General features: G+C 45.7%; 1 protein-coding gene across 1 annotated transcript in view; it reads left to right on the top strand.

Annotated features, from left to right (window-relative positions):
• Positions 1–885: 885 nt before the first annotated feature.
• The window catches only part of Slc16a2 (solute carrier family 16 member 2), a 134,146-nt gene continuing 121,276 nt past the window's right edge, over positions 886–13,755 (top strand). The window contains exon 1 of the mRNA XM_004666991.2: positions 886–1,503. Coding sequence (XP_004667048.1) covers positions 1,074–1,503 — 430 coding nt within the window. The 5' untranslated portion in view covers positions 886–1,073. The remainder of the gene's footprint in view (positions 1,504–13,755) is intronic.

Genomic DNA, 13,755 nt, shown 5'->3' with positions numbered 1-13,755 from the left:
CACGGACCCGACTTCTCACTCTTCAGTCCCGGACAGAAAGCCAGGAGGAGCCTGCACTGAAATCCAGGTCCTGCCCTGGCGAGGGCCTGGCCCCCTCTGGTGCCACCGCACCTCCCTCCCTTCCTGGCCCGGAGCGGCCCAGACTCTTCCCTGGCCCGGCCCAGACCCGGCCCTCTGCAGCTACTCTGGGCTCCAGGTTGGCGCAAACAAAGCCCTGATTGACTGCCCAGAGGGGCGGGCCTCGCTGCGGGCCGCCTCCTCCCCGGTCCCGCCAGGGATTTGCTGGGAAGGGCGGGGTATGAAGAGACTCTGGGGGGTGCGCAGGTTAGTGTGGTAGCGAGTTCGGGTCTTGAGAAGATTATGCCCACTGACAGAAGCCCAGGCTGGGCCCTTCAGGTCGCCCCGGAGAAGCCCAAGTTGGGGACATGAGCAGTCCAGAAGGCAGAGTAGGGTCCTCCTTGGCTAGCTGTTGTCTTGGGGTTCCCAGGGCTAGCCCGGCTGCAGGCAGGGAGCGTGTAAGGAAGGAAAGAGTGGGAGATGACAGGCAAGGTCTTTCTTAGAGACTAGGAGTTGATCGGTGTAGGTTCTAGAACCTGCAGGGAGGAGAGCGTGTGGTGACAAGATAGTTTCTACTCTCTTTTTGCCAATTTAATTCTCCTTCTGGGCATCTGAACAAGAACACTGAGATTCGGGAGTTTGGAACACGACTTTGGGGGAGCCGCGGAGACTAAATAGGTAGACAAGTACAAGGAGGAGGAAGAGCTGGGGAGAAGAGCGAGATTCTAGCGGCTGCCTGTTGAGGGAGGAAGAGGTGGGAGGGAGGAGGAGGGGGAGGAGAGAGAGATGACGTGGGGAGAGGAGGAGGGGGTTGGACGGGGGAGGAGAAGGAGAAGGCTCGAGGGACCGTCTGTCGCGGGACGGGCTGGCCAGCTCTGGCGCGGAGCTGGGAGGAGGCAGAGGAGGCGGTGGCAGCAGTGCTAGGGCGGCAGCAGCAGCAGCAGCAGCAGCAGCAGAAACAAGTACCAGCCACACAGCGGCTCCTCCGCTCGAGCAGCCACAGTCTCCTGGCCGCGATGGCGCTGCAAAGCCCGGCGAGCGAGGAAGGCAAGGGGCCCTGGCAGGAGGCAGATCAGGAGCAGCAGGAGCGGGTGGGTAGTCCGGAGCCGGAGCCGGAGCCTGAGCCTGAGCCCGTGCCAGTGCCTCCGCCCGAGCCGCAGCCCGAACCCCAGCCGCAGCCCCAGCCCCTACCAGACCCTGCACCCTTGCCTGAGCTGGGGTTTGAGCCGGAGCCGGTGCACGAACCAGAGCCCACGCCCACAGTGGAAACCCGCGGCACTGCGCGTGGCTTCCAGCCACCCGAAGGTGGCTTCGGCTGGATGGTGGTATTCGCTGCCACCTGGTGCAACGGCTCCATCTTCGGCATCCATAACTCTGTGGGGATCCTCTATTCCATGCTGTTAAAGGAAGAAAAAGAGAAAAATCGCCAAGTGGAGTTCCAAGCAGGTGAGTGGCCCCACTCACCCCACCTGACATTCTGGGCAAGAGTGTCCACTCCCACTGCCACCCCCATACGTCCTGGTCCGAAGGGTCCCACTAAATCGCCGGTCTCCTCCTCTTGTCCCTTGCTCATGGCCCTTCTAGAGCATGGGTTGCCTGGCTTTGGGTAGTTGAAGCTGTGGAAACTAGACTCTCGAGGTCCTGAGGGTGGGAACTGGAACATTCATTGATTACAGGCTGACAATGAACTTTTTTGCCCTGGGACAAATCGAGACTCACCTTTTGGATTTGTTTAAAGTACTTTGCCCAAGTGTGCTGGGGGAAATATTTGCAGGAATTGGGGGAGGGGGGAAGGGGCGAAGTCATGAAGAAAGGAGTGAGTAGGAAGGCGGGGAGGGAACCGAAAGAAACACGGACTGGCGAGTCCAGCAGCCCCTGCTCCTTCCGTAGAGCAGAGGTGTTTGCTGTCAAAAGCACTTGAGGGATCCTGATGACTCTTCGCTCAAACACATGGCAAGCGTGTGTGTGTGCACGAGAGAAAGGGAGGGAGCGAGCGCGAGTGGGGGTTGCGCGCGTCTCTGCCCCGCTGTGGCTACGGCCCAGCCAGGCCCGGCGGTCTCTCGCCGCCCCGGGCCCCCGGCGAGCAAGCGGCTGTACGCGCCCTCCCAGCGGAGCTTCAAAGCCGCTCCGGAGGCGGTCCCCACGGTCTCTGACCGAGAGGCGTGAGGCAGCCGGCAGGAAGGGCCCTGAAGCTCATTCCGTGCCACTCGCAACCTCAACGGTGGGGTTCCTGGCTCCCCGCGCCTCTGTTATCCTCCGGGTGGGGTACCTCATTTCTGAAGCCAGAATGCGGCCCCACCACTCCAGCTTTTAGCTTTGGGACTAATTTAGCCTTCCCTAAAGCTGGGCAGAGCTGGGGGCAGAGCCTTTGCTCTCCAGGCCTGTGGCTGTAAGACCCCATGGGTACACACTCCCAGCATGGAAACCTCCTGTGACTTTGGAAGAGTCATTGGAGCCATTTCACTTTGTGAGAGAAGCCCCTCAACAGTTTTAGCGACAGGTCTCTGGACGAGTTGGAGGCTTGGAATACCCTCTCACAAAAGTCTGGCTTTCTGTCAGGGCTCCTTGGGACAGCTGCGCGCACTCATGCCACCGCCCCAAGTTCACAACATAGAAAATGTGACAAACGTGGTGTTTCCCTGGAGCTGAGGGGTTCTCTCTTGCTGATCTCCTGACACCTATCTCTGCTGCCATTGAAAGGGGCTTGGGGGATTATCAGGTGAACACAGAAACCTTGAATTCTGGCATGTCCACCTATGGATTCCTCTTGGAGTGCTTCTCCCACAGCCTTCAACCAAGGACCTTTGTTTTGGTTTGCAGCTTTTGGTTTGCACTTCCCTGGCAGAGGGGCTCTGAGGCTCTTGGTACCTCAGACCTTGTGACCCATTGGCACAGCTGTACCGTCCTGGCTCCACTTGAACAAAACTCAAGTATGCTCGGTGGCTGTAAAGGATGGTCTCAGAACAATGCAGGCCACCTGATGCTGCACTGGAGCGGTCCATGGACTCTGGGTGGAAGGTTGCTTCTGCATTCTTCCCTGGGACCACTTTTCCCTGCTTTGATGCAGTTGTCTCTTGGGAAGGCAGCCAGGCCGGGCCTTCAGGCTGTTACCTAGGTTATACTGAGCATTGCCCTGAGGTTGAAAGCTGCTTAGTAGCCTTCAGGTCTGTAGAAAATGTGGGTGCATCTTAAAAGGAAGCCATAGAGGCTTGAGCTGAAGCTAGGCACTGGCATTTATGTGGTGTGAGCAGGCCCAGAGCTGGAACCTTAGGAGAATGTAATAAAACTTGGAAAAACTACTATTTTATCAGGAAGAGGTTCACTGCTGGGGAACAGACTTCAAAGAAGGTGATCATAGGGGACTCAGGGGGAGGGCTGGCTGGGACTTTCCGGTCAAGACCTCACAGTGCAGCTGGAGGGGGTGGTGGTGCCATGGTCTATGCAGAGGTGTGGCTAGTATGTACACTAACACAGACCAAGCCCACTGAGAAGCTGAAGTTGCTAACTTAAATTATGGAGAGTATATGTCAAGAACAGAAAGAAATTTGGTATGTCCCCAGGGTCTCGGAATGCTTTGGTTTGGCTCCTTCTTGTAGTATCTTGATTTTTTTTTTTTTTTTTGATACTGGAGCCTCTCAAAAGTACCTCAGTTTTTATTTTGGAAAACCCAGGAACAGCCTTCTATATTTTGAAACTTTCAGAAAATCTCATCCTACTCAGCACTACCTTTCTTGAGCCCCTCAGCTTTCCCAACACTATTTATTTATTTGTCTTTTGAGACTGTGTCTTGCTATGTAGCCCTGGTTGGCCTGAAATTCGCTCTGTAGCCCAGACTGGCCTCACACTTGTAGAAATCCTCTTGCCTCAACCTCCTGAGAGTTGTGGGATTATAGTCATGGCATACTGTGCCTGGCAAGCTATGATTTAGATCCTGCTATTCCAATGCCTTTGCTGTAATACCTTTTTCAGTTTACTCAAAATTTTCTAGCCACCTGTACCACAGCTGTAGTCTCAAACAAATGGAGAAAGCTTAGTAGAAGGTTGTTATTTTCTTTATCCACCAGTATTAGCCTACCAGATGGGCTGGAGAATTCAAGGAGGCTGGTGTGTTGCCATTTTATTAATGTGGTGATTTGTACATTTCTAATTTCTGACATGGCATCCTTGTCTAAAAATTCATTAATTTAGTATTTGGAGCTACTCACAATCCAAATTGTTTTTTGGTTAGATCTACCACTGTCATAGCCGTAAAGCTGTCCTGACTAGTTTAATGAATTCAAGGTTCTGCACATGTAAAATTTCCAGAGAAAGGTAGTTTTGATGTTTGAGGGGTAACTTCCCATTAGGCCCTGTAGAATTGGGAAAACACAAACAGAAGGGAAATGGGATTTAGTCCATACTAACACATGTACTATATGGTTTTTGTGGACTCTGTGATATGCACAGTTCTGGAGTGTCACTGATTGTTTTTTTGTATCCTTTCTCCATCTGTTTTAAAGGATGCCAACTTTTCTTAGGTCCTAGGCCTGGGAGGACTGGCAGGTAAAATGTTCCCGAGAGGAGAGCAAGTGACCAAAGTCTGGCTGGAGCAGCAGGGAGTGAAGAAGATTAGTGGAGAAGATCTTTTTACAGAGATTGTGGGAAAATTGGGAGTATTCCAACCTAGACCAAGCAGCGGACAGGACAGGAGGCAACCAGGCAATTTTGTGGGAAATACAGGCCAACCATGGTTTTCTGGGATGATAGGGGAGCCTTGTTATGGGAAAGCGGAGCAAGATGGCATTGGTTGCTAGCTCCAGTTCACTCCAGTTGAAGTTTGGATTGATGGTTCAGCAGATAAGACAGAATTAACTAGAGTTGATAACATTGGATCTAGACTGAAGTCTTTTTAAGTGTTTCAGGGCTGAAGAAATGGCTCAGCAGTTAAGGCACTTGTCTGAAAAGCCTAACAACCTGGATTTGATTCCCCAGTACCTACATAAAGCCAGATACACAAAGTAACACATCTATCTGGGGTTTGTTTGCATCAGGTGGAGGCCCTGGCATGTCCACTCACTGTCCGTCTCTCTTCTCTCGACCTCTGCTTGCAAATAAATAAAAATATTTTTTTAAGTGTTTCAAAATAGAAATTTTGTAAAGTGCTGGAGAGATAGCTTAGCTGTTAAGATGCTTGCTTGTGAAGCCTAAGGACCCAGGTTCAACTCCCCAGTATCCACATCAGAGAGATCCTCAAGGAGGTTCATGCATCTGGAGTTCATTTTCAGTGGCTGGAGGCCCTGGTGCACCCATTCTCTCTCTCTGTCTTTCTTTTTCTCTTGCTCGCTCAAATAAATAAATAAATAAATAAATTTTCTTTCTTTTTTTCTTTTTCTTTTTTTGGTTTTTCTAAGGTAGGGTCTCACTGTAGCTCAGGCTGACCTGGAATTCACTATGTATTCTCAGGGTGGCCTCAAACTCTTGGCAATCCTCCTACCTCTGCCTCCCAAGTGCTGGGATTAAAGGCGTGCGCCACCACGCCCAGCATAAATAAATATTTTTTTAAAGTGTTTCAGAGTAAATTCATTACCTTGCACTTTCCACCTTGACTGCCAGTCTATTATGGAGATAGGACTTTCACTACTAAGGAGAAAGGGTCAGTGGTCAAGAAGCTGCCCTGTAGGTACATGATAGTTCCAGTTGATAGATAAACTTGATGATAGAGAACTTTCTAGGCATGAGAAAGAATGATCTACTCTGCCCTTGGGTGAATAAAGTCTCAAATATGGCTCTCCAGGATATAATTGGCTGTTTTTGTCCCTCTCGTCTTAGAGCTTCTCACTGCTTGGTTCAGCATCTTACTGGGTTTACCACTAGTTTGCTGACTTTGGGATTAAGGTATTTTTTTGAGAGAATCTCCTAATCCCCTGACTTTGGCTGACTTTTTGCCTACTGTCTAGCTGAGCAAGATCATAGTGGCTCAGTGACTACTGTGGAACTTCAGGCCACAGGGACAGGTCACTTTCCTGCCTCCTTTCCAACTAAACTGAGTCCTAATCTGTGACTTTAGTTCATTCAACGGAAGGTGAGAATTAGAGGCTGGGACACTGGGGAGCCAAACAGGAGGATACTTTCTAAAGCTGGAGGCTGGAGCCCTGGTTCAGTGTCCAGTAGTCTTGCAGGCTCATTCTAAACAATGACTCCTCTTCTTACACCACCTCCTCCTGCAGCTGCTTATGAAGAGAGGCTCATTCTAAATCTAAAAGAGAACAAAACTTCAGACCAAATCTGGACACCCCCCTCAAAGCTGTTTATCTCAAAAATAACAGCTAGACAGTTAAATAGGAGGTAGACAACATGTCACCCTCACTTGCTGTATGACTTTGAGCAGGTACTTGGCTTCTCTGTACCTAACTTTATCTGTAAAATGAGAGGATTTGACTATGTGATCTTCCAAGTCTTGCCATTCCATTCTTTATAAAAAGGTATTTAACTTATGTATTTGAGAGAGAGAATGGGCGTGCCAAGGCCTCCAGCCACTACAAACAAATTCCAGACACATGTGCCACCTTATGCACCTGGCTTACGTGGATCCTGGGGAATAAAACCTGGATCCTTAGGCTTCACAGGCAAGTGCCTTAAGTGCTAAGCCATCCCTCCAGCCCCATTCCATTCTTCTAGGATTGTGTGATGGCTCATTCTTTACTACCCATTTAGCATAAATTTTGACTCATTCAGGCAAGAAAAAAGTTGCTAAGTTGCCTGAATGGGAGTGAGAAAGAGTTGAGAGAGGATATTAGGAAAACCATGTTGGCATTATTTTTCCATTTTATTGGTTTTTAATCACTTTGGGGCTACCCTTACATATGTACATGGTTAAAAAGACCCACTTCTTTTTACTTAGCACACAAAAGTAACTCTAAGCGTACAGCTGCTTCTCCCATAATGCCCTGCTCAGTAGAGGGAGAGGCTTCCAAAAGAACTCCCTCAACTTGGCTGGTTGCTGGCTAAGCAGGGAGGGTCTATAAGCTGTTGCTTCCCAACAATTGAATCTGTTCCTCAAAAGCACTAAACTAAAAGTACTCCCTCAGGCCTCAATTTGGACCCCTATCCTAAAATATAATTTCACAAAGCTTGCTCTCATTTCTCAGAAATGCATCGTCAGTGTGACCTTGGCTTGCTGTTACTTCAGGCTAAAAGAGCAAACCAAGATTCCTAAATGTGATACAGAAGTTCCCTTTAGGGAGCTTCAGACAAACCATCTTTGTAGCTGGTTCAGGGATCCTATCAGAAGGGAGTGGAAAGGCTTCTACTTCTGAACTTAGAGAAGGCCCTGTTAGGTGTCCACCATCCCTGGTCAACCTCAGTTTCACTCAGGGCTTGGCTGATTGTGCCTAATGAAATAGCAGACATAGAGCTGTTTCTTTTCTCTACGATTTTTACTTTCTTGTCATTTGGCAATATTCCTTTGTTTGAAGAATCAACAAGCAGCTGGATGGTCAACATTTGCAGAAGCATGGAAAGGATGCTATCTCACTAGCATCTTTTTGCTTTATTTTGCTTCATTTGGAGGGAAAAAAACGACTTGCTCTTTTTAGATTGCGTGAATGATAGAGTAGGATTTCTTGTCTTGAAATGAACTCTTACTTGAGATAAAAGATTGAATGAGCAAACCCAAGAAAAAAAGGCCTGGATAGCCTAAAGCTTGATAGGATTTTCCTGTTTCTGCCTCCCAAGGGCTGGGATTATAAGCATGTACTACCATGTTCAAAAGGCGCGCATGGACACACACACATCAGCAATGTATTAAGAATATTCCATCTACTGGGTGTGGTGGGTCACACCTTTAATTTCAGCTCTTGGGAGGCCAAGATAGGAGGATAACCCTTAGTTCAAGGCCACCTTGAGACTACAGAGTGAGTTCCTGGTCAGCCTGGGCTAGAGTGAGACCCTGCCTTGAAAAACCAAGAAGAGAGGGAGGAGAGAGAGAGAGAGAGAGAGAGAGAGAGAGAGAGGGAATGTTCCATCTGAAAGAAGTCTTTCCCTATCTGCCTGCAGAGTTGGATTTAATGTAACAGAGGTTTCTGTAGGGGGCCATGGGAGTCTAGTGTAAAGGTCTGAGCCTGGAAAAAATGTTAAGTAAGGGTGATGGAGGCTGTGGGCTGCCTGTTTGTACCTCTTGGCCCAGACCCACTTGCTACTTTCCAGCTGTTGGGAGTAGAGGACATTTGTTGGATATGTCTTGGTACTCTCATACTCCTACTTATGTTGCACGCTTCTTAGTAGCCAGCTGTTACTGAGAAGAGGGTTTTGGCCAACTCAAGCCTCTCTGGATTCAGGGTTGACAGAGAACCAAGGGACATGTAACCACGCATCTGAAGGTGGGCACTATGGCTGCCAATATGAAATCATTTGGCATCTGCTTTGTGGGTGGGTAATGTGGCCAGTTTCTGTGCCAGGAAGGCATATAACCTTTTCACCCTCATAGTATTGTCCTCCTCTGTCTTCTACTTTGCATGTTTAGGAGTTGATGGGAGAGAAAAATATGAAATTGGCTATTCCAACCACATATTTTCTCAGTTCCCCCAATTTTCACGGTGCATTTTCATCATATTTGCTAGATAAGCCACCTTCTTTTCTCCCAATATTATTCTTTCTCTTCTTTTTCTCTCCACTGTTCAGTTAGATAAACCACTTGGATTTAGGATATTATACAAGATCAACTCTATCTAGGGTCTCAGGCCTACTTCGATATGTCCTACAGAAGCTTCTCTTTCCTTTTTCTTTTCTTCTCTTTCTTACTTTCCACTCTGAGTGAAGATGACTTCCTGTGGAGCACTAAAGAATGTAGAAATGATCACCTCTGGATTTTTATAGTTAGCTTCTATGAACCCTTTTGGTCATTTCCATATCTTCTCTTCTCACAGCCCTAGGGCTCCAGCCTAAGAGATAGTATTATAGTAGGGTATTAATAATATTCAATAAATGTCCTCATTAATTGGCCCACTTTTGTTTCAAATTATCTCTATCATTGCTCTCAATTTTCTGGGCTTGCTGAACCTCTGGAGATTTCAGATTGGGTTTTAGTAGCTTCAGCGATTTTGGTTAATTTTATGTTATGCCCCTAACATCTTTCTTCTTGTCAGAAAGGTTGTGCAGTTGGTTGTAGAGAGGTTAGACAATGGAGAATACAGACACTCAGGTCATCACTACAGTCAAAAGTCCCTTTAGGGAAGGTGGAAAGGGAATAGGGGAGCTCATAAGTTAGTTACTCCCCTGCTTCTATGTTACTGGATAGAAAAGAGGAAAGGAAAAGTTGCTAAATAAGGTCTTTACAGGCTGTTAATTATTTTTACAATTTCATACATGTATATATAATTTGATCATATATATCCCCATTACTGTATCTTATTCCCCTCCCATTCCAGTTAAACCCCTTCTTCCCACCACTTAAGAGAATGAATCCTCCCTCCATAGTATCCTTCAGCTCTTAGGGAGATCCTCATGAGCCTCTCCCCTATCCATGGAGGAATATTGATTGGTCCTATCTTGTGTAGGTCTTGTGCAGATAACCATAGTTTCCAGGAGTTCATGAGTGTAATGGTCACATCATGTCCAGACAACAGTTTAACAGCACTCCTCCCCATCCTCTTGTTCTTACATTTTTTCCATATTCTCTTCCACAGTGTTTCCCATGCCTTGGAAGAGGTGATATAGATGTCTCACTTAGTGCTTAGCACTCAATAGCCACTTGTTTTCCCCACTAAGATAAGTTCTGAGTCTCCTCAGTAGTCACTAGCAGCTGGAAAAAGAAACTTCTCTGGCCAAAGGTGAGAGAAGCACTAATCAATGGGAGAAAACATAAATATTTGGAGGACAGTTTAGTGGTTACAACATATCCATTTAGCCTAACAACAATAGTAATAGTTTCCTTCCTAGGGCCTTTTTCATTCTCAGCCCTAGGCTTTTTTTTTTTTTTTTTTTTTTTGAGGTAGGGTCTCACTGTAGCCTAGGCTGACCTTCAGTTTATCATATAATCTCAATGTGGTCTCAAATTCACAGTGATCCTCCTACCTCTGCATCCCAAGTGCTGGGATTAAAGGTATGTGCCACCACATCTGGCAAGCCCTAGGCTTTTGGCAAAGTTTTCAGTACCAGGCATGAATTTCCTCCCATAGAGCCAGCCTCAAATTCAATCAGAGAGCAGTTGGTTACACCTACATGCCACTATTGCACCAGTGGGCCCATCTTGCTTACCTGGTTGGTTGTGTAGCCTGCAGGATCCACTGTAGGTAAGACTTGATAACTTTTCTACCCCAGCAGCCTGTATAGCACCTTCCAGCATTATGACTGCTATCTAACAAGGTGGAGGCTTCTAGCTCATTTCTAGCTTCATTTCTCAGTGTTCTATAAACAAAAGCATGTGGTGTCTTCAGCAATAGGGTCTTGTCATCTAGTTATGCTGGGAAACCAAGAACATTGGTAATATCCTGTATTGTTTGGGAGCCTTAAGGAACTCCCTTGACCAATGACTCACTGGGATGTATCCCATCTGTTTTCCTATATGGGGTTTTCCTGTAACAACCTATGGCTTCTGTGAGCAACATTATCCACCCACACAGGGTACTTCTGCTCAAACTCTTATTTTTATTATGCTTTTTAACTATCTACCAAAGAAGTGCATTTCCATATGGCTTTTTCATATGTACTTAGTTTTAGTTAACCCTCCTCTCCACTTTCCTATCCTCTAAATCCCCCTACCCCTCTCCCTACTTAAACCTTTCTACCCTCCAGTATTTCACCCACTTTCAGATCACATGATCACACAGTCTTTTTGCCTAACTTATTCTCTCGATCTGTCTCCTGTTACCCAGACTGCAAGACTATGTGTATGCATTCATGTATCCAGACTGTGTGTGTGTGTGTGTGTGTGTGTGTGTGTGTGTGTGTGTGTCTGTCTCTCTGTCTGTCTGTCTGTGTGTGTGGTGTTTTTCTTTATAAAACTTAGTGGTTAATGTCAATCTGGACCAATTAGCACAGTTGCTTAGAACATGGTGTCTATGAGATTGAGGTCACAGGTTCAGCCACTTGTTCAGGTCACTGAGCTTCTCATAAACAAAAGAATTCTTTTGTTGATGGCCCTTGCCCTTTTTGTGGGTACTAGGGAACTGGAAAGAAGAGTAAAGATGATTTACTGTAAGCTCTCTCTGCCTAGTGTTGCTGCATCCTACAATAGGATTTCTTTCTCACATAGCTCCTTACTCTACTAAGCACCTTAATAATAATAGATCCACAGTAGCAATAATAGCCAACATTTAACAATTAACAATTAGTTTTGTAGAAGATACTGTGCTAAACACTTAACATGTACTAATCCATTTTAATTCTTAACCTTATCAGGTAGGTACTATTACTTTCTCCCCTTTATAGACAAAGAGAGGCACAGAAATTAAGCATTTTTTTCAAGTTTATGGCAAATACTTACAGAGCCAGGATTTGGACCTAGACAGTCTGGGTGCAGAACTCCTACTATAGATCATCATATAATATATACTTCAGATTTGTCAGCAGCTACCACAGGAGATTGCTATGAAGTTTTCTCAGTCCTACAGCTTTTGGGCACCCCTATGATTAAGGAATAAGAAGGAATGACCAAGAAGGGGCTTAGTAAACAAAGGTTAGCCTTATGATGTAGAACATTATCCTCCAACCACCCATCTCACACTACCCAGTCAAGATGCAAACAGTCATAATCCTTGAGTCCAAAAATAACCAGAAACACTGACACTTCTTTGTTGTTTAGCCCTGAGCAAGTCATGCAACCATTTTGGGCTTTAATATTCTCATTTACAAAATAAGCCAAATAATATCTACTTTGATAAGACTGTCAAGAATCAAATTTGATTGTGTGTTTGTGAAAGATCTTTGTAAATTGCTCAGTGGTCATTGTTATTGTGATGCTCCTTTTCTACATCCTAGAAAAGGAGTCACCATGCCTTTGTATAAATGTTTCTCTAAATGTTTTCTCCTGTCCTTTTACTCCCACATTCCATCTCTTCCTCATATCCCCCTCTGGATTCTTCTGCAATATGACCCAATGTCCTGTAGCTAAGGACTCCTGTGTTTTCTTTGTTCCTTAGCTCTCTGAGAGCTCGTGTAGAAGAAGAATAGATTCCAGGTCATATACATTCAAGGAAACAAGCCATGTGGAAATATTTACAGCATTTGGTAGAAGCTCATAAACCTCCCTCAGTCAAGGATTGAGTTTTTTCAGTAGGAATTGCTAGAGGTAGGAGGGCAGATGGTGGGGTGGAGTTAGTGTCACTTCCTCCCGAGGGTCTCTTACAGAGCTTCTGTTCTCCAACAGGTAGTGAGGAAGAAGGAAAGGGATATTTAGGGTCAGAAGGTCTGAGTCAGGGGACATTAAGCATAGACGGAGACTTGCTCCTTTGTATTCAGCTTTGTAGTGGGCCAGTTTCCTTGCATTTTAAACAGGATAGCTCCACAGAACAATCCTTCTGCAGCCTTCACAAAAGGGGATTGCAATAGCAATTTTGAGCAAGCATTTCAATGGTCACTTAGGGAGCCTTCATTAAGATCTGCTAGTTGTTAAGGGAAATGATTTTGTTTTGTTGCTATTGTTTTTTTTTTTTTTCTGTGTTCTTAAAACAAAGTACCAAGTCTTTTGTTCTATAGCTCAGGCTGGCCTGGTACTCATTATGTAATCTAGGCTGGCCTCAGACTCACCATCAATCTCCAAGTGAAGGGATTACATGCATGCACCACTAGGCCTGGCATGTTTTACATATGTTGTCTATTGCCAACAACAGAACACAATCTACATGCCTTTCTTTTAGACAAAGGTTTCAAATACAGTGAGATTCACCATCATGATTTTCAGTTATTTGAATGTCTGAGATGAAGGCCTGGGGTTGTACCTTAGTGATAGATCTTTTACATAGCTTCAACAAGACCTTGAGTTCTATCCCCAGCCCTGTAGAGAGACAGGAACAGAGGGAAAGAGGGACAGAAAAAGAAAGGAAGGTGAGAGAAAGAAAACTATATGACGTTTTAGAGATAACTTACTCCACTCCCTCAGATTCTCAAATGTGGAAATATGTGTACTTAAGCCATCACTGGGATAATTGGTTGTTTTGGAGGTTAGGGTGTAAGAGAGTTGGGGAATGGGTATGATGTGTGGGTTGCAGGCATGCTATATTACTCTTTTCAATCATTAGCATTATACTTCCCTTCTTTTTGTCTTGCACTTTCCCAAAGATGATCCTCAGATCAACAGATGGCTGTAGAGTTCAAATGGTATAGTGGTATTTCCTACTTTTTTCTCCCAGCTACCTTGTTCTCCTCCCCAAAGACTACCAGTGTTATCTAATGTGTCCTTCCAGAGGTATTCTGTTTCCATATAGGCATTTGTGTGTATGCCTTGTGTATGTATGCCACATCATCTTCCACCTTGCCCTTAAACTTCAAAAGGTATCATGGATATTGTTATATACAAGTCCATAAAGCTCTCATTCTTTTTTCATATCATAACATTTTCTGTTACATGCATATATCACAATTTATTTAATCAATGCCTTGCTCATGGATATTCAAGATCTCCCCAATCATTGACTATGAACTTTAGAATCAAACATCTCTAGATTTAGATGCTTTACTCTGTGGTTGTCAGTAACAAACTTTTAAGTTCCTAGAAAATACACA

This window comes from Jaculus jaculus, chromosome X (genome assembly GCF_020740685.1).
Source record: "Jaculus jaculus isolate mJacJac1 chromosome X, mJacJac1.mat.Y.cur, whole genome shotgun sequence".
Classification (NCBI taxonomy): domain Eukaryota; kingdom Metazoa; phylum Chordata; class Mammalia; order Rodentia; family Dipodidae; genus Jaculus; species Jaculus jaculus.
The sequence above is the reverse complement of the archived record's forward strand: the minus strand, read 5'-3'. Positions and strand labels throughout refer to the sequence as shown.